Below are 23,497 nucleotides of genomic sequence, written 5' to 3' on the forward strand. Positions count from 1 at the left end.
TTCACGTCACTACATCACCGTTGCGACTACTGTGATGTTTATGAAGTCTATAAAACAAATTGTTGAACAAACATTTTAGATTAGCTGGGCTAACCGTTAGCTGTTAGCCGTTAGCAGTGTCAATAAACAATAACTCAATAAACAACCCATGAAAAAAATATTTTCTCCAGTGGATATCTGAGTTCCAACATGACTGAGCTAACTGGAGTAGTTTCATGTCGTGTCCCACAACGGGAGGGTTTTAACAGCTGACGTCCTGCTGTTAGCTTAGCTGCTGCTGTTAGCTGTCAGCAGCAGCTAAGCTAACAACTACGATAACCATGACTAATTACAAAAACGTGCACACAGAAATAGTAATGTTTGTTCAATAATTCGTTGTATAGACTTAACAAACATCAGATTTAGTCAAAACGGTTTTGGCAGCCCGGAGCGCCCACATTTGGTGCCTACACCGGTGGCTAACGCTACCAGTTAGCCGCTAACGCTACCAGTTAGCGGCTCGCTAGAACCGGTGGCTAACGCTACCAGTTAGCCGCTAACGCTACCAGTTAGCCGCTCGCTAGAACCGGTGGCTAACGCTACCAGTAAGCCGCTAACGCTACCAGTTAGCCACTCGATAGAACTGGTGGCTAACGCTACCAGTTAGCCGCTCGCTACAATGCTACTAAAACCGACTTCCGTTGTGCTGTGCCGCAATGGATCATGGGAAAATAAAGTGGTGGATAAGATAATAATGTTGTTGTTGTTGTTGCTGACCACTCTGACTGTTTGTTGTCTCAGAGGAAGCTGAGGACGAGGACGACCCTGAATACAACTTCCTGGACGACGTGGACGAGCCGGACGTGGAGGACTACCGCACCGACCGCGCCGTCCAGATCACCAGTAGGTGGAGCACACTGAGCAATGCATTGTGGGAGATCTCTGTTCTCTGGTTTCCCTGACGACTCGAGGGCTTCTGCACGAAAGTAGTCCGACTGTTGGTCTGACTGTTAGTCTGTTAGTCCGACTGTTGGTCCGACTGTTAGTCTGTTAGTCCGACTGTTGGTCCGACTGTTAGTCCGACTGTTGGTCCGACTGTTAGTCTGTTAGTCCGACTGTTGGTCCGACTGTTAGTCTGTTAGTCCGACTGTTGGTCCGACTGTTAGTCCGACTGTTGGTCCGACTGTTAGTCTGTTAGTCCGACTGTTGGTCCGACTGTTAGTCTGTTAGTCCGACTGTTGGTCCGACTGTTAGTCCGACTGTTGGTCCGACTGTTAGTCTGTTAGTCCGACTGTTGGTCCGACTGTTAGTCTGTTAGTCCGACTGTTGGTCCGACTGTTAGTCCGACTGTTGGTCCGACTGTTAGTCCGACTGTTAGTCTGTTAGTCCGACTGTTGGTCCGACTGTTAGTCTGTTAGTCTGACTGTTGGTCCGACTGTTGGTCTGACTGTTGGTCCGACTGTTAGTCTGTTAGTCCGACTGTTGGTCCGACTGTTAGTCCGACTGTTGGTCTGACTGTTAGTCTGTTAGTCCGACTGTTGGTCCGACTGTTAGTCCGACTGTTGGTCTGTTAGTCCGACTTTTGGTCCGACTGTTGGTCCGACTGTTGGTCCGACTGTTGGTCTGACTGTTAGTCTGACTGTTGGTCCGACTGTTAGTCTGTTAGTCCGACTTTTGGTCCGACTTTTGGTCTGTTAGTCCGACTGTTGGTCTGACTGTTGGTCCGACTGTTGGTCTGACTGTTAGTCTGACTGTTGGTCTGACTGTTAGTCTGACTGTTGGTCCGACTGTTAGTCCGACTGTTACTCCGACTGTTACTCCGACTGTTAGTCCGACTGTTGGTCCGACTGTTGGTCCGACTGTTAGTCTGTTGGTCCGACTGTTGGTCCGCCTGTCAGTCCAACTGTCAGTCCGACTGTTAGTCTGTTAGTCCGACTGTTGGTCCAACTGTTAGTCTGTTAGTCCGACTGTCAGTCTGACTGTTAGTCCGCCTGTTAGTCCGCCTGTCAGTCTGACTGTCGGTCCAACTGTTAGTCCGCCTGTCAGTCCAACTGTCAGTCCGCCTGACAGTCCGCCTGTGGTCTGTAGCAGTCTAGCTAGTAGCTACACAGAACAAATCTCCAGTTGAATCTGTCCTGGTTCGTTCACTCCTCTTCTTCTCTTTCAGAGAGGGAGGTGAACGAGCTGCTGGAGGAGCTCTTCGATACGGTGAGTCCATCTTCATCTCCATGACGACAGTCTCTGTTGTCTGGGTCCATCTTCATCTCCATGACGACAGTCTCTGTTGTCTGGGTCCATCTTCATCTCCATGACGACAGTCTCTGTTGTCTGGTATTTTAGTATTAGTATTTTTATTTCGCACAACACACATGATATTAGTAGACAGAGCAGAAAAGAACGGAAGTAGATGTGTGAAGCGCCAGGTCTCCCAAGAAGCTACTTAAAGCTACGTATTACATGTTCATACATACCGTATTGACCCGAATATAAGACGACCCTGAATATAAGACCACCCCCCTTTTTCAAGACCTGTCATTGGAAAAATACCTTTTTCAGACAAAATCAAAGAAAAAATTAATCTTTTTAAAATCATGTTTTCAGTATCTGTGAAATAACGTTCTGGTAGATTGTAGCGCCCACTGATCTCTCTGAATGTGTGTAGGTGTGTGTCCATCTCTCTTGCGCTCCGTTTACACAAAAAGGCACACGCATCAATTGCGGTGTTTTATTTTGAAAATTGTTTTGATTTTGAAAGTTGAGCGGATTCTCTCGTGTTTCTTTGTTTGACCTGCCCGGCTTGACGCCATCGCTCGCAGCTCGCGCACAAAACAGACCAGACACCGAAACCATCGCTGCAGGACGTCTGAACGACACAATCGTTTAACATTGAGCCCCGAAAGGAAACTGGCTCAGCTTCTCGGCGCTTCGCAGCTATTCGGCGCCTCCGCGTCCGGTGTGTCCCTGTCCCCGGCGACAACGTGGCCGTAGCCGCTGTGATATGACGACCCCGCCCCCGGAGGAACTGTGAAGGAGTCAGCTGTGATTAAAATGACCTAAACCGAGTCGAGTTGAGCTGTAACTGTGTGGCAGCGCTCTGCTGTGTGGACGTAATCGTCCTCTCAGATGCAGCTGCATCTCTCCAGGTCACTGGTGTGTGTGAGTGTGAGAGGAAGAAAAGCCCTGACTTGCTTGGACAGACGTTGTTTGATGTCACCCGCTGATTTGCATATATAAATATCTAGACCCCGAATATAAGACGACCCGTCTTTTTCAGACTTTTTTTGACGGAAAAAATATCGTCTTATATTCGGGTCAATACGGTATGTCTAATCATGATAGAAAACAAGACAAAACATACATCACAGAATACACGTAGACAATGAGACAATACATATTACCAAACAAAACATAACATACAATCACAAGACAGATCATTCACTCAAAATAGACAAAGACATCAGACAGATGTAGTTTGGTCTGGTCATGGACCGACTGCAGGATGCTGCTGTTCTCTGAGGTCATGTGACCTGTGTCTGTCTGCAGCTCCAGGAGGAGGAGGAGCAGGAGGAGCACGGAGAGGAGGAGGAGCAGGAGGAGCACGGAGAGGAGGAGAAGGAGAAGGAAGAGGAGGAGGAGCAGGAGAAGGAGCAGGAGGAAGAGGAGGAGGTCCTGTCACAGACTGCACCAAAATTCAATGTTCCTCAGGCGTTACGGTAAAACTACACACACACACACACACACACACACACACACACACACACACACACACACACACACACACACACACACACACACTCACTCACTCCTCCTGTCGGGACGGTGCAGCAGAGAAGTGCTGTGACTGCTTGGGTCGGGAGGAAGAGAAACGTCCTCGGCTGCTGCTTCTTCACACAGAAACATGAAGGAGAACTCAGCTGGGTGGAGACAGACAGAGATCATCCCTCTCTCATCATGCTCATTGTGTGTGTGTGTGTGTGTGTGTGTGTGTGTGTGTGTGTGTGTGTGTGTGTGTGTGTGTGTGTGTGTGTGTGTGTGTGTGTGTGTGTGTGTGTAGCTTCGAGGCGCCGTTAGCTCGGATGCTGACCGAGCGGCGGCGGACGGTGAGGAAACAGTACGAAGCTCTGCAGCAGAGGAGAGCCCTGCAGGATGCCACCAACCATCACCATGACAACGCAGCAGCCACCGCCAACCATCACCATGACAACGCAGCAGCCACCACCAACCATCACCATGACAACGCAGCCGCCACCACCACCAACCATCACCATGACAACGCCGCCCGCCCACAGCCCGACGCCAACACCAACACGTCTCTGCTGCTGCTGCCGAGCCGGACGAGCCCGACGCTCCACCTGGACTCGGCCCAGAAGCTGCAGCTGCAGCAGCAGATACAGCAGGTACGACACAAGCCCCGCCCCCAACCTGGTACAGCAGGTAGGACACAAGCCCCGCCCCCAACCTGATGAAGCCCCGCCCCCAACCTGATGACAGCACTAGAGCACTGTAAAAGAGAGTAAGGACACCACCATTGACTCCCGTGGTAAGGGTTTAAGGGTTTAAGGGTTTAAGGGTTTAAGGGTTTTAGGGTTTAAGGGTTTAGGGGTTTAAGGGTTTAAGGGTTTAAGGGTTTAAGGGTTTTGCGCCCCTAGTGGCAGGATATGGGTATTGCAACAGCGCCCAGAAAACCCATTCACTCCAATGTATGTGTGTTGCCCACTTGCTTGTAAATTGATGAAAACGGCCGTGTTTTTGTTTTTAGGTGTCTTGGTCATATCAGATTATATTTATAATTTGTTTATTACAAAATGTAGATTGAAACATTCATGTAGAAAACTATTTGTTTTGGGGTTACGGTTTAAAGGGTCCTCAATGATGCTGTTAACGTGGGTGATCTATAAATGTCCTTAATGCAGAGATGTCAGTTCTTTATTCCTCCACCAGGAGGCGCTTCTATTGGACCAATGCTGTCCTTACTCTCTGTTACACTGCTTTAGCAGCAGGTAGGTCAGAAGCCCCGCCCCCTCCCTGATGACACACCTGTCTCTGTCTCTGTCTCAGCACGTCCAGCTGCTGACTCAGGTCCACCTGCTGAGTCGACGAGTCGACGCTCTGAACCACGAGGCCGACCTCACCAAACACTACCTGGTGAGTACACAACAACACACACTACACAACAACACACACACCTGGTGAGTACACAACAACACACACACCTGGTGAGTACACAACAACACACACACCTGGTGAGTACACAGTCAGACCAACAGACAGACTAACAGACTAAGAGATGAGCCATGATGAGTGAATGAGGGTTTAGTTCCAGTTTTAGTCAGTGAACACCCCTCTCTCTCCCCTCTCCCCCCCAACAGGAGGAGCTGCAGCGGTTTGCGCGGCGTCGGGAGCAGCTGCTCCTCCCCAGCAGCTTCAGGGTGTGTAACCTGGAGGAGGCGCTGGAGCTGCTGCAGGAGGAGGAGCAGAGGGAGGTGCAGAGGGAGGAGCAGAACCCCCCACCTGCAGCCAGACGGCTCCTCCCCACCATGAACCCCACCACCCACAGTAAGACCCAGTCCCCTTCCCCCCTCGGCCCGACCACTTCCCCCTACGCCTCAACTCAACTCAAACTCAAAAGTACTTTATTATTCCGTTAGGAGCTTCGTTGCAGAAGGACGTCACAAGTGCAGGTGCAAAACAACGATCTACACATACATACCACAGCCATACCCAACACAATAATAACACACACTCCTACAACCACACATCAAAAAAGTTAAAAACAAAGGACACATACAAGGATAAAAAGTTGTTAAAAACAGGTTAATTAAAAAGGAAAAAGTTCTGGTGGGAGTTAAGTGTTTAGAAGTGGGATTGAGGTGGGGATGAAACTGGATGAAGCTCTTTACAGTCTATGATGAAGCTCTTTGTCCGGAGTGGGAGTGACCTGTATCTGCAGGCTGATGGTAGTAGGCTGTAGTTGCTGTGTAGTGTGTGTTGTGTCTGTGTGTGTGGCATTCTGTTTACATTTTTTCTTGACCTGAGTGTTGTAGATGTTGATGAGTGGCTCCTGTTCCTGACCTATGATTTTATTGCTGAGTTTGACTATTTTGTTCAGACTGTTTCGGTGGGAGATGATGCTGAGTGAACCAAACCAGGCTGTGATGTTGAATGTGAGGATGGATTTGATTCCCCTCAGTTTAGCGCGTACACGTGTCAGGGTAGGGGGAAGTGGTCTGGCTATGAATAGTTTCCCTGCTCGGCCGGCCAACCTCCGTCGTCATCCCGGGGGAGAAAACCATCGCTAATTAACTTACCCGCAGGTTTTTAGAGGTTTACCACCGGCTGGTTAAATTATTTCTAGGAGATAAATGTTGATCTCAGTGATGAAATCTAACAGCTGTATCAGTAGCATTAGTTAGTCTGAATGTAAAGTGAAGCTTCCTGTGTGTATTGGACAGAAGAGCAGCGCTGCCTCGGGGCTCTGGAGCCTACGGACACAAACCACCACATTTACATCAAGAAATACATGTTTTACAATCAACACATCAGTCTGCAGTAAGGTTTATTTTATTTTACTAAGTTATATGTACACGGCTATTTGATTTCTGGCAAAAGCTCGCCGCATCTGCTTACATAAAAGCCAGTGAGACTACGTGATGACTAAACCCAAACGGAATCTGCGGACTTTTTTCTGGTTTTCTGCGGTGATTCAGGAGGAAAATCTGCGGGATTCTGCGGAGTAGTTTCTTTTTCTTTTAGGGTTTTAAACAATTATCTAGTACAATAATCCATGTGTTTAGAGCAAAAATAGCATCTTTTAACAAGCAAAATCCTGTATTAAAATTGCCTAATGGGTGGGTGGCGGGTGGAAGGCTGGACACTCCTGTACTTTCTCGCCTGCAGCATCAAGTCAGAACCCAGAAGCTCCCGGAGAAAAACTTATGTTATTGCTGTTGCACCCGTCTCTCCTCTTTACTTCCCTTTCTATCTCTCTCTCTTTCTTCCTCTCTCAACCCAACCAGTCAATGCAGATGGCCGCTCACCTTGAAGCCTAGTCTACCTGAGGTTTCTGCCCCGTTAAAGGGGAGTTTTTCCTTAACACCCTCGCCAAGAGCTTTTTTGCACAAATAAATCGGTGGAGCATAAAAACTGTTTGTGCAGACTTCCCTCTTTTTAATCATTGGAAAAGTTTTATGTCCTGCACCAGCACTTAAACGGATGTGCATAGTGCTACTTTAAATAAAATCCATATAAGGAGCTGCCACGCTGACGTAATGGAACCCACTGTGACCTCACTGGAATGACACCAGCATTTTAGCTGACAATATAAAGGTAACCGCAGAGACCTCAGATTCAATCACTGCTCAAAACTCCTGCAGATAGAAAGAAAGCTTTAAGGGCCAGAAAAGCTGCTGAAAACATGAAAGACCAGGCAAGTGTCACTGAAGAAATGTGCATGTGTCCTCTGGGTACCTCTGATATGCCTATAGGTGCAGGGCAACATAGGCGTGAGTGCTGCGTAGCAGCCTGAACTCTGGATGTGAGAATCTAGAAAACCTAAAAGTACCACAAAGTCAAAGATATAGTCACCATATTGACACCATGTAGTCGTTTTTATTCAATAGAAAACAATTTACTTAACATTTCATGGAACATATTCAATTTAGGCTACGCAAATGTGTAAAAAAAAAAATCAACTCTGAGCATATGTACAAATTAGGATATTTCAATAAATAATGTCATAAAGACATAAATAAATAGGTAAATATAGTGCAAATTCTTATTCATATTCAATAGATATCTGAAACAAAAACAATTTTAAAAGGTTTTAAATAACCTAAATACATAATTAAATTGAACCACAAAACAACAGGTTTGTTTTATGTACAATGGAAAAGAACAGCTTATTTAAGATTAGAACAAGACCCTGCATTACTTAAAGCAGAAGTGAGTGATATATTTGTGTTATTATAAGTCTTAAATAGTTATATCTTCCGACAGCAATCACTTCTATAGAGTGTTTGGACTGAAACACGGGTCTGTCAGTCCCTCTGCTCTGCTCTGAGCCCAAGAGAAAACATTTATCGTATCCTACAGTTTTTATCCAATGAGGAGAGAGAACGGCATGCAGGGCTGTGTGTGCAGCCAAGGAACGCCGTGAATGTGGTGACGTAGGGACGAGGACTGTTATGGTGCGTTCAAGGAAACTCGTATTTTTCCGACCGTGAAGTGGTACCAGTTCGATCTGGTACGAGTTCACCGGTCGGAAGTTACGAGTGGCCGTTATAGTGACTTTCACCGGTAAAACAGGTCGGAAAAACACGAGTGGGTTGCCTGGAACGCTACAAAGTCGTAAGTTGTGACTTGAAGCTGTAATTTACGATTTCAAAATCCTGCCTGGAACGCAGCATTAGCCAAAACCACCGGATCACTCACTTCTGCTTTAAAGGGACAACGAGGAGTTTCTATTCGGTTATAAAAAAGTCTCACATTACTGTAATGTGGATGAATCTACGCTACCCACGCTTGTTACTGGCTCCATTTTCGCTAAATATATCGTTCTGTCTCTATCGTTATTTTGTTATTATTAGTGGTGGCGGAATGAGAATAACGCCGCAGAATCGCCGTTTATGGTCGGAACTACGATGGTATGTGATCCTCTGACTTTAATTTTTGATGAATGAAAACATGAGTCTGTCTTGCGCCGGTCAAAGAAATGTACGGTGTGCGCGGAGGCTCATAAATGTAGTGTGAAAACGCTTCGCTTTTCCAAAACTCCTCGTTGTCCCTTTAAAGCAGAAGTAAGCGATCCGGTGGTTTTGGCTAATGCTGCGTTCCAGGCAGGCTTTTGAAATCGTAAATTACAGCTTCAAGTCACGACTTACGACTTTGTAGCGTTCCAGGCAACCCACTCGTGTTTCTCCGACCTGTTTTACCGGTGAAAGTCACTATAACGGCCACTCGTAACTTCCGACCCGTGAACTCGTACCAGATCGAACTGGTACCACTTCACAGGTCGGAAAAACACGAGTTACGGGTTGCCCTGAACGCACCATAACAGTCCTCGTCCCTACGTCACCACATTCACGGCGTTCCTTGGCTGCACACACAGCCCTGCATGCCGTTCTCTCTCCTCATTGGATAAAAACTGTAGGATACGAGGAAAGTTTTCTCCTGGGCTCAGAGCAGAGCAGAGTGACTGAGAGACCCGTGTTTCAGACCAAACACTCTATAGAAGTGATTGCTGTCGGAAGATAGAACTATTTAAGACTTATATTAACACAAATATATCACTTACTTCTGCTTTAATTTATCCAATAAATAAATCAGGAACAACTGCATAAATAAATATTGTGCAAATTATTTTTAAATAATCTATGAACCCCCCTGCAACTAGTTTGAAAAAAACTTACATTAACAATCAATAAAAGAGAAAGTAACAGAGTTAACGAGCAAGAAAGCTAGTCAATCCTCAGCCCCTACAGTGCGGCCATATTCAAACAGCATGAGGAGGTTCTCCAGTTGACCATGAATAGTGGCAGCAGAGGGGTTGGAAGTCCCCTGCAGTTTGGTAATGGTGGTCTTGATCTCTGTGCTGTGCTCAACAATGAAGATGGCATGGGCCTTTAGAGTAGCTTCTTTCTCTTCTAGCAGCGCTCTCAGGTCCCGAACAGCCTTAGAGGTCAGTGGCTGCTTTTCTGCAGAAACACTGCAAGCAGGGCGGGTCCCTTCCAGCTCCGTCCCACATCTGCTCCGACTACCTGCCAGAGCTGTTCCCTCAGATGGTGGAGGACGTCAAGTGTGCGGTGGAAGGAAAGCCCATCTATGTTTTGTTAGATGAAGCGACAGACGCCTGTGGCCGCTGTGTCCTGGCAGTTCTTCTGCAACCGGTTGGCAGGCCACCTCTGGCAGCAGATGTAGTGTTCCTCGACAGAGTTAACTTCAACACAGTCAGGCAGTCATTTCTTGCCTCAACACTACAACATCAACTTCAGTGATGTGTGGGCTTTTGTCACCGACTCGGCAAGCTACATGAAGAAAGCCTTCAAGACCATGCTTCATGGCCTGCTCCCCAACTCCATCCATGTGACGTGTCTGGCACATCTGCTCAACTTGGTGCTGCAGGTCTTCCTAGACACCTTTGAAGACCTCAACAGGGTGTGCGCACTGGTGAAGAGAGTCTTCTGCAAGGCACCTCAACGTCGGCAAGAGCTGCGGGCCTATATGCAGGCATTGGGCTTGGCTCCTGTTATGCCGGTGTTTGCTGTCATGACCAGATGGGGTTCCTGGATTGAAGCTGTCCAGTACCTTGCAGAGAACCTGGACATTTTATGTGACTTCGGCCCATGCCATCTTCACTGTTGAGCACAGCACTGGGATCAAGACCACCATTACCAAAACTGGTCAATTAATTCAATGTCAGCTTCAACCAGAGCCTTGGTGAAATCCAGCACGAACTCCTTCCTCTCAGCTGTTGATGGGGTCTTGGAGAGGCAGGCAGCCAGGGTTTGAGTCCTAGATCGTACTAGAAGACAAAGAAAAGAAAAAGAATAATTGAAACATAGTATTATTATTACACAGAATGTAAGATAAAGTAAACATAAGCTTGTACTTTTACTTTGTATTTAGATGGGGCCATGCATATTAAGGAGCAATACTACATATTTGATGGAATGTATATGTACTGCATTTAGCAGAGATGCCAATTTTAGTCCATAGTAAAAAACAACAACAAATAAAATAAAAGCAGCTTGTTGTAATGGAGAGAGTATGAGCCATACAAAAAAAAAAAAAAGATCACAGCCTGAAGCAACACTGTTGCTGCAAATAAGAGAGGAGGCTGCTTTTAATTTATGACAGCTCAACATTGCTCTACTTTTAAATATGAAGCTTTATCCATTTAAACAAAATAAAATAAGAGCAACAGCAACTGACATTTTAAAATCATGTTTGAACGCAATTATGATAGTGTGTTTTCCTAGAAAACAAGGCTGGGTGTGCGTATAAAAATATTTATAAGTACAAATCTCATGGGCTATTCTCTCTGTACAAAGACAACAGAGACCTTTTAAACTGTGTAAACAAAGTGGACATTAAATGTTTGCATTTGAGCAGCACTGTCATACAACAGGCGAAACACTGAAAATAGTTCATTCTTGGCCACATCAAAGTGAAATTATTAACTTGACCGATTATCCATCTGATTATCTGTCCTGCTGCGAGCGGACAACTTCTTTCAGTGTCTCTATACACTACACAAAGTAAAATATAAAGATGAGCTCCTGACGCTCGGCTCAACAGCTGAGCAGCAGCGTCTTCCCTCAGCTGAACATCTGTAGGAGACGCTCAGAGAGAAAGTAACAGCAGCGGATCAGCTGATCTCTCCTCTCTCCCTCCGTAACGCTGGCTCTGATCCGCTCCGCTGGACTTTCAAAATAAAGGTGCCGCAGCTCGAGATGAGTTAAATAATGAAACTGCGGCGCTTTTACAGCCGGTTTAGGATGAAACTCTGATCATAACCTGGACAGGATGATGGTGATCTAGCCGGTTAAAAGACAACCACCCTCCTGTTACAGTTAAGCCGGCTTTTTACGTTCAACTCGCTAACCCAGTAGGCTATAGGCTACTCGCCCTCATAGTGACAACCGGAGTCGTCTAAACACGGTGACACATTTAAATTAATTTAATATGTTAACCAGCTACTTACCCAATCCACTCCTCTTCCTGTTGTTGTGCCTTTGGGACTTCAGATGCTCCAGGATGGGTTGTCTCCTCAGATAATCAGCGGAGTGTTGACAAAAGTTACAGAAGAGTAGCTACGCCCCCGTCCGCATAAAAATCATTATTAAATTCATAGGCCCTGTCAGCCGCGGTGACCCGTGTCGACAAGTGACGCCGCCTCAGTTCTTCTGCTGTGAATCGGTTTTTCGACATTTTTTTTTCTTTTTTTACCGGTAGATTAGTTGTTTTCGGTTGTTTTCTTTTGTTGCTGACACAATATTGACAGCGGAAGGGGGCGGGGGCGAAACGCGTTCAAGTAAACTGCTACACTACTGTGTTCAAAATTCCGCGGAAATACCGCGGAGTTTTCGTCGGAGCTCCGCGGCCGCAGATTCCGTGCGGGCCTAGTGATGACGTATGTGACTGTTGATGGGGTGTCCCAATTCGTAGGGGTTGACCTTCAACCTCTACGAGCTGTAGCTCCGTTTCAAGGGGCAAGGGGTAAAAAAGAGAAATGGGATTGGACCCAAGACTCTGTCCTGTAGGACCCGATGCTCTGGTTCTGGTCCTGGTTCTGGTTCTGGTTCATGTTGTGGTTCATGTTGTGCTTCTGGTTCTGGTTGTGTTGTGTTAATGTTGTGGTTCTCCTCAGGCCACGCCTTCCCTCTGCTGCCGGCCGGCGCCGCCTGGCTGTTCGCCACCCGACCCGTCTTCCTCCACCCAGAACTACTTCCTGTCTGCAGCCTGGACCCGGCGCTGCAGCAGAACCACCGGAGGGTCTACACGGCCGGAGAGGACGGGTAACACACACACACACACACACACTCAGTCTAGCGGCGTGTCACTGACCGATTTTAGACAGAGCTACGTACAGCAACTCCACTTGGACAAACTTAGTTGAATTGACTTAGGATCACTGCCCTATGTGCGTCGCCAATCCCGCTCTGTCCCGGTTGCTGCCGTAGTGTCCTTGAGCAAGACACCTTACCCACCTTGCTCCTGATGGGTCGTGGTTAGCGCCTTGCATGGCAGCTTCCACCATCAGTGTGTGAATGTGTGTGTGAATGGGTGAATGTGATGTACTGTAAAGCGCTTTGGGTATCGTTCAGGTAGAATAGTGGGCAGCAGTCGGAGCAGGGATCTCCAGACTTCCCTCTCTGACGTAGTCACTCCAGCGTGTCCTGGGTCTTCCTCGGGGCCTCCTTCTGGTGGGACATGCCCGGAACACCTCACGAGGGAAAAGTAATGAACAGAACCGGTGACAAAGGGCAGCCCTTCCCGAGTCCAACACGCACCGGGAACAGGTCTGACTTACTGCCGGCCATGCGAACCAAGCTCCTGCTCCGGTCATACAGGGACCGTACAGCCTCAGCAGAGGGCCTCCGACCCCATACTCCCGGAGCTCCTCCCACAGGATGCCACGTGGGACACGGTCGAAAGCCTTCTCCAAGTCCACAAAACACATGTGGACTGGTTGGGCAAACTCCCATGCACCCTCGAGCACCCTGCGGAGGGTGTAGAGCTGGTCCAGCGTTCCACGACCAGGACGAAAACCGCATTGTTCCTCCTGAATCCGAGGTTCGACTATCGGCCGAATTCTCCTCTCCAGCACCCTGGAATAGACTTTCCCCGGGAGGCTGAGGAGTGTGATCCCCCGGTAGTTGGAACACACCCTCCGGTCCCCCTTTTTGAAGAGAGGGACCACCACCCCGGTCTGCCAGTCCAGAGGCACTGTCCCCGACTGCCACGCGATGCTGCAGAGGCGTGTCAGCCACGACAGCCCCACAACATCCAGAGACTTGAGGTACTCAGGGCGGATCTCATCCACCCCCGGTGCCTTGCCACTGAGGAGCTTCTGGACTACCTCAGTGACTTCAGCTTGGGTGATGAATGAATCAACCTCTGAATCCTCAGCCTCTGCTTCCTCCATGGAAGGCGTGTCAGTGGGATTGAGGAGATCCTCGAAGTATTCCTTCCACCGCCCGACGATATCCCCAGTCGAGGTCAACAGCTCCCCTCCTCCACTGTAAACAGTGTTGGTTGAGCACTGCTTCCCCCTCCTGAGGCGTCGGATGGTTTGCCAGAATTTCCTCGAGGCCGACCGGTGGTCCTCCTCCATGGCCTCCCCCAACTTTTCCCAGACCTGAGTTTTTGGTTCCGTGACCACCTGGGCTGCCGTCCGCTTGGCCTGCCGGTACCCGTCAGCTGCCTCGGGAGTCCCCCGAGCTAGCCAGGCTCGGTAGGACTCCTTCTTCAGCTTGACGGCATCCCTTACTTCTGGTGTCCACCACCGGGTTCGGGGATTGCCACCACGACAGGCACCGGAGACCTTACGGCCACAGCTCCGGACGGCCGCGTCAACAATGGAAGTGGAGAACATGGTCCATTCAGACTCAATGTCTCCAACCTCCCTCGGGATCAGGTCAAAGCTCTCCCGGAGGTGGGAGTTGAAGACCTCCCTGACAGGGGATTCTGCCAGACGTTCCCAGCAGACCCTCACGATACGCTTGGGTCTTCCAGGTCTGACCAGCTTCCTCCCCTGCCAGCGGATCCAACTCACCACCAGGTGGTGATCAGTTGACAGCTCAGCCCCTCTCTTCACCCGAGTGTCCAAGACATACGGCCGGAGGTCAGATGACACGACTACAAAGTCGATCATTGACCTCCGGCCTAGGGTGTCCTGGTGCCACGTGCACTGATGGACACCCTTATGCTCGAACATGGTGTTGTTATGGACAGACTGTGGCTAGCACAGAAGATCCCCGACCCGAAGGCGCAGGGAAACGACCCTCTCGTTAAGTGGGGAGAACTCCAACACATGGCGGCTGAGCTGGGGGGCTATGAGCAAGCCCACACCAGCTCGCCGCCTCTCACCGTGGGCAACTCCAGAGTGGAAGAGAGTCCAACCTCTCTCAAGGAGTTGGTTCCAGAGCCCAGGCTGTGTGGAGGTGAGCCCGACTATCTCTAGCCGATACCTCTCAACCTCCCGCACGAGCTCAGGCTCTTTCCCCCCCAGCGAGGTGACATCCATGTCCCTAAAGTTCACAGAGTTGTTGTCCGGGGATTGGGTCGCCGGGGCCCCCGCCCACGACCGCCACCCAAATCACATGGCACCGGCCCCTTCTGAACCCTCCCGCGGGTGGTGAGTCTACGGGAAGGCGGGCCCACGTCGCTCGTTCAGGTTGCGCCCGGCCGGGTCCCGTGGGCCTGCGAGCCCCGACCCCAGGCCTGGCTCCAGGGTGGGGCCCCGGTAACGCCAGTCCGGGCGACGTGCACTTCCTCTATGTTTTCTTCTTCATAGGGGCTTGGAAATCGGGTAGTGACAGGCGGTATTTCCCATGATGCCTCTGTGACGGTGTATTTCCCATGATGCCTCTGTGACGGCGGTATTTCCCATGATGCCTCTGTGACGGTGGTATTTCCCATGATGCCTCTGTGACGGTGTATTTCCCATGATGCCTTGCAGGCTGATCGTGCTGGGCCTGCACCACTTCTCGGGCGCCGTGGAGGCCGACCGGCTCATCAGCTCCTACCTGCTGTGTAAGAACCGCGTCCACTTCAGGAAACACGTGAGGGAGATGAGCGGCGCCAAGGCTCCGCCCGGCAACGTCATCAAGGTCACAGCATTTTAGTTTTATTTATTGTATTTATTTATTTAAAAAGGACAGTGTGCCGTGACATTAGTTATTGAGAAAATAAAAAGATGGCTTCACCAGATTTAGCAGAGCCGCTAATTTCCATCTGTAGTCCTCTGGGGAAATGGGGCAACATGGGGTACTTAAAGCAGAAGTAAGCGATATATTTGTGTTAATATAAGTCTGAAATAGTTGTATCTTCCGACAGCAATCACTTACATAGAGTGTTTGGACCGAAACACGGGTCTGTCAGTCACTCTGCTCTGCTCTGAGCCCAGGAGAAAACATTCCTTGTATCCTACAAGTTTTATCCAATGAGGAGAGAGAACGGCATAAAGGGGCAGTCCTCTCTGTGTGTGCAGCCAAAGGATGCGCGTGAATGTGGTGACGTAGGGACGAGGACTGTTATGGTGCGTTCAAGGCAGCCCGTAACTCATGTTTTTCCGACCTGTGAAGTCGTACCAGTTCGATCTGGTACGAGTTCACGGGTCAGAAGTTACGAGTGGCCGTTATAGTGACTTTCACCGGTAAAACAGGTCGGAGAAACACGAGTGGGTTGCCTGGAACGCTACAAAGTCGTAAGTTGTGACATGAAGCTGTAATTTACGGTTTCAAAAGCCTACCTGGAACGCAGCATTAGCCAAAACCACCGGATCGCTTACTTCTGCTTTAATAAAGCCTATAGTTTGAAAGCCTATACCTGAAGTGCGCTAAGATGTTTCTAAGTAATTAAATGAGTAAAGTATTCAAGTTAAATAAATGAGTAATCAAGTACATGAGTTTTACATAAAGTGCAGAGTGTTCAGTCGGTCTGAGCGGATGAAGTCGTGGCTCAGCGGTGACAGGTGGAGTAACTGTAGCTGTGGTGCTGATGTTGCAGATGTTCGTGACGCAGCGAGCCGTGCCGCCGCTCCCCTCGGCCTGCGGCGACGTGGCAACCGGAGACCGGCGCCCCCCGGTGGACAGAGACACGTCCACCGCGCCCAGCTGGCTGAAGGTAACGACGACGATGTCATCACCGTGTCGTTAATTAGCTTTACAGACCCGTTTACGACCGTGAAACGTTTGGTAACAGAAGCAACGTTTCTCCTCGCTGCAGCTTAACCTGTAGTCCAGTAGATTTAACGTTGAACAAACTGCAACAGAATCAAACTCAACTGGTTTTGTGTCCTCAACATGTCCTGAGTGATGGAAAAAAAGCCCAGAAGAATCCCATTAGGGGAAAGTTTAGAAAAACACCCAAATATAGCCCATAATACGCCTATTCATTATCTTTCTCACATGAATAGACCGAATCGCCTTGTTGTTTACATTCTACTTCCAGGTAGAAAACCAGCACGTAATTTGAATGAGATCAATACCGAATGAGAGTTTAGCTATATATCATATTTTTCACGCCCTATCACCGTTTAGACAAATCTGAAATGATTGAAGAAACATTACTATTTCTGTGTGTGTGTTTTGTGTTGCTATGTGTTGTATTTATTCAGTTTGGGGGAATCACGGTGTCTAGAAAGCATCAGTGGCTCAGCTGACAGGGACAGCTAACAGTAGCTAAGCTAACAGCAGCAGCTAAGCTAACATCAGGACGTCAGCTGTTAAAACCCTCCCGTTGTGGGACACCACATGAAACTACTCCAGTTAGCTCAGTCATGTTGGAACTCAGATATCCGCTGGAGAAAATATTTGTTCATGGAGCGTTTATTGAGTCACTGAGTTATTAAAGTTAAACAGGTAGCTAACCGTTAGCCCAGCTAATCTCTGATAACCATGACTAATTACAAAATTGTGCACACGTAAATAGTAATGTTTGTCCAATCATTGGTTTTATAGACTTTACAAACATCAGATTAGTCTAAACGGTGATATAGTGACATGAAAAATTAGATATATATAGCGAAACTCTCGTCGGTCACTATTGTTCAATGCTGGTTTTCTACCAGGAAGTAGATGTAAACAACAAGGAGATTCGATCCATAGGGTAACATTTTTTACCTTTAGATATCTCCATGACAATTACTGAGTTGATTACTTACATTAAGACAAACAAAAAATGTATTACAAGTTTTTTGAAATTCTTTGTTAACATGAGCAAATTTGCATACATTTGCATAAATAGAACAGCCAACAGATGATCCGTAGGACGCGGCGAGGCCCCGCCCCCTACGCCGCGGCGCTGCCGCCCGGCTGCAGCCTGAGGCTACACCCCCTCTGGCACCACAAGTCGTCACGGCAACCGCCGCCGCGGCAACGCCAACGCCTCTTCACTCTGGCCCACAATGCATCTCTGCTGCCGCTGGCCAAGGCCCCGCCGGCCCACAATGCATCTCGGCTGCCGCCGGCCCACAATGCATCTCTGCTGCCGCCGGCCCACAATGCACCTCTGCTGCCGCCGGCCCACAATGCACCTCTGCTGCCGGCCCACAATGCATCTCTGCTGCCGCCGGCCCACAATGCACCTCTGCTGCCGCCGGCCCACAATGCACCTCTGCTGCCGCCGGCCCACAATGCACCTCTGCTGCCGCCGGCCCACAATGCATCTCTGCCGCCGCCGGCCCACAATGCACCTCTGCTGCCGGCGGAGCGACGGCCAATCGGCTACTTCCTGTCTCTGGCTCCGCCCACCTCCCAGCATGCACCGGGGCAACAGCTCTGTGGACCAATCAGAGAGGAGCAGACAGAGACTCAGCAGGAGGAGGAGGAGAAAGAGAAAGAGAAGGAGGAGAAAGAGGAGGAGGAGGTGAAGGACTGGACCATTGTGGGTGTTGTGAGTTTGAATGGAGGTGATTCCACTGGTGAAGAGGAGGAGGAGGAGAGAGAGGGAGGAGGTGAAGAGGAGGAGGGCAGAGAGGAAGGAGGTGCAGGTGGAGGAGGTGGGGAAGAAGGAGGTGGGGGAGGAGGAGAAGGGGAGCCAGGAGGAGAGGAGGAAGAGGGACAACAGGAGGGAGGAGGAGGAGGAGGAGAGAGGGAGGAGGATGGAGGAGAAGAGAGGGAGGAGGATGGAGAGAAGGAGAAAGAGGAGGAGGATGGAGAGAAGGAGAAAGAGGAGGATGGAGGAGAAGAGAGGGAGGAGGATGGAGAGAAGGAGAAAGAGGAGGATGGAGGAGAAGAGAGGGAGGAGGATGGAGAGAAGGAGAAAGAGGAGGATGGAGGAGAAGAGAGGGAGGAGGATGGAGAGAAGGAGAAAGAGGAGAAAGAGGAGGAGGATGGAGAGAAGGAGAAAGAGGAGAAAGAGGAGGAGCAGGACCGACAGGGAGAGGAGGAGGAGGAGGAGGAGGTGAAGGAGGAGAAAGAGGAGGAGGAGGAGGAGGACTTTGATGACCTCACACAGGACGAAGACGAAGAGGAAGTGATGTCATCAGCGTCTGAGGAGTCGGTGCTGTCGGTCCCAGAGCTACAGGTGAGGAGGGAGGGATGGATGGATGGATGATAGATAGATAGATAGATGGATAGATGGATAGATAGATAGATAGATAGATAGATAGATGGATAGATGGATAGATAGATAGATAGATAGATAGATAGATAGATAGATAGATAGATAGATAGATAGATAGATAGATAGATAGATAGATAGATAGATAGATGGATGGATAGATAGATAGATAGATAGATAGATAGATAGATGGATGGATAGATGGATAGATAGTAGATTGATAGATAGATTGATAGATAGAGATAGATAGATAGATAGATAGATAGATAGATAGATAGATAGATAGATGGATAGATAGATAGATAGATAGTAGATAGATAGATAGATAGATAGATAGATAGATAGATAGATAGATAGATAGATAGATAGATAGATAGATAGATAGATAGATAGATTGACCTCTGACCTCTGACCTCTGACCCTCTAGGAGACCATGAAGCAGCTGACCTGGCTGGCGGCCGAGCGGCGGCTGTGTGCCGACGGCGACTCGGAGGAGGACCACTCCTCCCAGGAGGAGGAGGAGGAGGAGGAGGAGGAGGGGCCTAAAGGGGCCGAGTCCGGCGGCGGCGGGAAGGCCGGCGGCGAGGAGGAGGAGGAGGCGCCGCCGGGGGAGGAGGAGGAGGCGCCACGAGGAGCAGCGGGGAGGACGGGCCGAGGACGGGGTGAGTCGCTCCGCTCTGAGGCGTCCTGATGGGTTTCTGAGGTTGTGTCTGAAACCACTCCCTCATTCCCTCCTTCCCTCATTCCCTCATTCCCTCATTCCCTCATTCCCTCATTCCCTCCTCCCTACTCACTATATAGTGAATTCAATATAGTGACTCACTGGTCAAATAAAAAACACTTTGGGACACTACTCCGCCGCTCAGTTAATGATGTATTACGTTGCGAAGTTAAAACGCTCCGACCGCGATCATAACGGCCGGTGTAGGTACCACGGATACAACCATGGTAACGGCCGGTGTAGGTACCATAGATACAACCATGTGTAGCGGTGTAGCATAGACCTACGGGCGTATAGGTACCAACATAAAAAGAGGAGTAAAGCAATATATTAAGCGGTAATATTAAGCATCAAAGATGTTAAGTTCTAACCCTAACCCTAACCCACATAGTTTGAAACAACGTTCACAACACACACAGCCAGTGTCACAACTAAGCATAAAGTCCACTAGCTTAATGCTAACATATAATGTAAAACACCATAGACGGGCTAACAGAAATTAGCCTCGCTATCCAGAGTCTGTGGTCAGTTTATAACGCTTGTTAGGAAATTTTTCTCTGATGTTTGTTGTGGGAGTCTGTGGAAGCCGCGACCGGACAACTCTGGCAGCTGGACATATTTATTGAGGCTGCTGCACTACTGCATTTATTTGGTAGCTACACCGGTCACTACTTCATTTATTTGGTAGCTACACCGGTCACTACTTGCATTTATTTGGTAGCTACACCAGTCACTACTTGCATTTATTTGGTAGTTACACCGGTCACTACTGCATTTATTTGGTAGCTACACCGGTCACTACTGCATTTATTTGGTAGCTACACCGGTCACTACTGCATTTATTTGGTAGCTACACCGGTCACTACTGCATTTATTTGGTAGTTACACCGGTCACTACTTCATTTATGTGGTAGCTAGTACCGGTCACTACTTGCATTTATTTGATAGCTACACCGGTCACTACTTGCATTTATTTGGTAGCTACACCGGTCACTACTTGCATTTATTTGGTAGTTACACCGGTCACTACTGCATTTATTTGGTAGCTACACCGGTCGCTCTGGGCCGCTGTGCTAACGGCCATCCGTGACCACAATGCATGATGGGATATCTTGCTCCGGTTAGTGACCATCGGATGTTCACTACATTTGGCGGTGAATTGTGGGATAGATTCAGTCACTATATAGTGAACATTAATAATCACTAAACATTCAGACACCACTACAACACGGCGTGGTCACTAGATAGTGAGTAGGGGGTGGTTTCCGACACAGCCTGAATGTCTCCGTGTCCACAGGTCGGCCGCGGCCGCTGAGGGGGCGGAGCCAGCAGCGCCGCAGCAAAGACGCCGCCAAGCTGCTGCTGCTGCTGGACGACGACATCCTGGACAACGACCCGCAGAGGGAGAGCAAAGACCTGGCCTTCGCTCAGGGCTACCTCAACCGGGTGAGAGGCAGACACCAGAATATCTGGTTGTTACGGCAGCACTGGTAGAAGAATCGCGTTGTTATGGCAACGCTGGTAGAAGAATCTGTGGTTTACAGGTGACGTTGCGACTACAGACGGGGGGCGGCAGAGTGGTTCATAGGAAGAGAGGACAGACCAGCTTAATGGGAGGACTGGATGGCAGACTGGTTCATAGGAAGAGAGGACAGACCATCTTAATGGGAGGACTGGATGGCAGACTGGTTCATAGGAAGAGAGGGCAGACCAGCTTAATGGGAGGACTGGATGGCAGACTGGTTCATAGGAAGGGAGGGCAGACCAGCTTAATGGGAGGACTGGATGGCAGACTGGTTCATAGGAAGGGAGGGCAGACCAGCTTAATGGGAGGACTGGATGGCAGACTGGTTCATAGGAAGAGAGGACAGACCAGCTTAATGGGAGGACTGGATGGCAGACTGGTTCATAGGAAGAGAGGACAGACCAGCTTAATGGGAGGACTGGATGGCAGACTGGTTCATGGGAAGGGAGGACAGACCAGCTTAATGGGGGGACTGGATGGCAGACTGGTTCATAGGAAGAGAGGACAGACCAGCTTAATGGGAGGACTGGATGGCAGACTGGTTCATGGGAAGGGAGGACAGACCAGCTTAATGGGAGGACTGGAAGGCAGACTGGTTCATAGGAAGAGAGGGCAGACCAGCTTAATGGGAGGACTGGATGGCAGACTGGTTCATGGGAAGAGAGGGCAGACCAGCTTAATGGGAGGACTGGATGGCAGACTGGTTCATGGGAAGAGAGGGCAGACCAGCTTAATGGGAGGACTGGATGGCAGACTGGTTTATAGGAAGAGAGGGCAGACCAGCTTAATGGGAGGACTGGATGGCAGACTGGTTCATGGGAAGAGAGGGCAGACCAGCTTAATGGGAGGACTGGATGGCAGACTGGTTCATGGGAAGAGAGGACAGACCAGCTTAATGGGAGGACTGGATGGCAGACTGGTTCATAGGAAGAGAGGACAGACCAGCTTAATGGGAGGACTGGATGGCAGACTGGTTCATGGGAAGAGAGGGCAGACCAGCTTAATGGGAGGACTGGATGGCAGACTGGTTCATAGGAAGAGAGGGCAGACCAGCTTAATGGGAGGACTGGATGGCAGACTGGTTCATAGGAAGAGAGGGCAGACCAGCTTAATAGGAGGACTGGATGGCAGACTGGTTCATGGGAAGAGAGGACAGACCAGCTTAATGGGAGGACTGGATGGCAGACTGGTTCATGGGAAGAGAGGGCAGACCAGCTTAATGAACTTCATACTTCATCGGAATCACGTGACTTCACCTTTAAATATAGAGTAAAAAACACTCAGTGCTCCGAACCGACCGGAGCGGATTAACCCGCGTGTCTTTGTCTCTTTGTCTCTCTGTCTCTCCGTCCCTCTGTGTCTCTCAGGTGCGCGAGGCGTTGTGCGACGCCCCCGAGCAGCAGCAGCAGTTTGTGTCTCTGCTGGGAGACTTTGCGGCGGCGGCGGCGGCCGACGGTCCTGACGCGGTGCTGCTGTTCCGGCAGCTCCGGTGCATTCTGGGAGATCGGACCGACCTGCTGCGAGACTTCGCTGCCTTCCTGCGTCCCGGAGCGGCGCTGCAGTGCGGACTGGTGAGCCCCGCCCTCTGACCTCTGACCTGTGTGTGGTCGCCACGGCGACGGGAGTCTCTGTGTGGTTGCCGTGGCGACGGGAGTCTCACTCCGACGTGTCTCTCTCTCTTCCAGCTGGACGAGCACCAGGCGTTCCAACGCAGCCGCCGGTTCCTACGGCAACTGGAGATCAGCTTCGGAGACAATCAGACGCACTATCAGAAGATCATTAGAGCTCTACAGAGTGGTAGCAGCTACTCAGAGGTATTGATCCTATTGATCAGCTATCAGCTATCGATCAGCTATCAGAAGATCATCAGAGCTCTGCAGAGTGGTAGCAGCTATACAGAGGTATTGATCCTATTGATCAGCTATCAGCTATCGATCAGCTATCAGAAGATCATCAGAGCTCTGCAGAGTGGTAGCAGCTATACAGAGGTATTGATCCTATTGATCAGCTATCAGAAGATCATCAGAGCTCTGCAGAGTGGTAGCAGCTACTCAGAGGTATTGATCCTATTGATCAGCTATCAGCTATCGATCAGCTACCAGAAGATCATCAGAGCTCTGCAGAGTGGTAGCAGCTATACAGAGGTATTGATCCTATTGATCAGCTATCAGCTATCGATCAGCTATCAGAAGATCATCAGAGCTCTGCAGAGTGGTAGCAGCTACTCAGAGGTATTGATCCTATTGATCAGCTATCGATCAGCTATCAGAAGATCATTAGAGCTTTGCAGAGTGGTAGCAGCTATACAGAGGTATTGATCCTATTGATCAGCTATCGATCAGCTATCAGAAGATCATTAGAGCTCTGCAGAGTGGTAGCAGCTATACAGAGGTATTGATCCTATTGATCAGCTATCGATCAGCTATCAGAAGATCATTAGAGCTCTGCAGAGTGGTAGCAGCTATACAGAGGTATTGATCCTATTG

The 23,497-nt window shown here is 49.3% G+C and overlaps 1 protein-coding gene across 1 annotated transcript in view; it reads left to right on the plus strand.

The window, feature by feature from the left end:
• The window catches only part of gon4lb (gon-4 like b), a 33,360-nt gene that overhangs the window by 4,825 nt on the left and 5,038 nt on the right, over window positions 1-23,497 (plus strand). Inside the window, exons 10-24 of the mRNA XM_083990402.1 lie at window positions 781-882; window positions 2,147-2,187; window positions 3,523-3,692; window positions 4,034-4,376; window positions 5,038-5,124; window positions 5,349-5,535; window positions 12,347-12,494; window positions 15,161-15,311; window positions 16,210-16,326; window positions 17,449-18,144; window positions 18,565-18,729; window positions 19,193-19,427; window positions 20,784-20,932; window positions 22,379-22,582; window positions 22,697-22,825. Coding sequence (XP_083846528.1) covers window positions 781-882; window positions 2,147-2,187; window positions 3,523-3,692; window positions 4,034-4,376; window positions 5,038-5,124; window positions 5,349-5,535; window positions 12,347-12,494; window positions 15,161-15,311; window positions 16,210-16,326; window positions 17,449-18,144; window positions 18,565-18,729; window positions 19,193-19,427; window positions 20,784-20,932; window positions 22,379-22,582; window positions 22,697-22,825 — 2,924 coding nt within the window. The remainder of the gene's footprint in view (window positions 1-780; window positions 883-2,146; window positions 2,188-3,522; window positions 3,693-4,033; window positions 4,377-5,037; window positions 5,125-5,348; window positions 5,536-12,346; window positions 12,495-15,160; window positions 15,312-16,209; window positions 16,327-17,448; window positions 18,145-18,564; window positions 18,730-19,192; window positions 19,428-20,783; window positions 20,933-22,378; window positions 22,583-22,696; window positions 22,826-23,497) is intronic.

The sequence above is a fragment of the Trachurus trachurus genome, assembly GCF_905171665.1.
Source record: "Trachurus trachurus genome assembly, chromosome: 16".
NCBI classification, from domain to species: domain Eukaryota; kingdom Metazoa; phylum Chordata; class Actinopteri; order Carangiformes; family Carangidae; genus Trachurus; species Trachurus trachurus.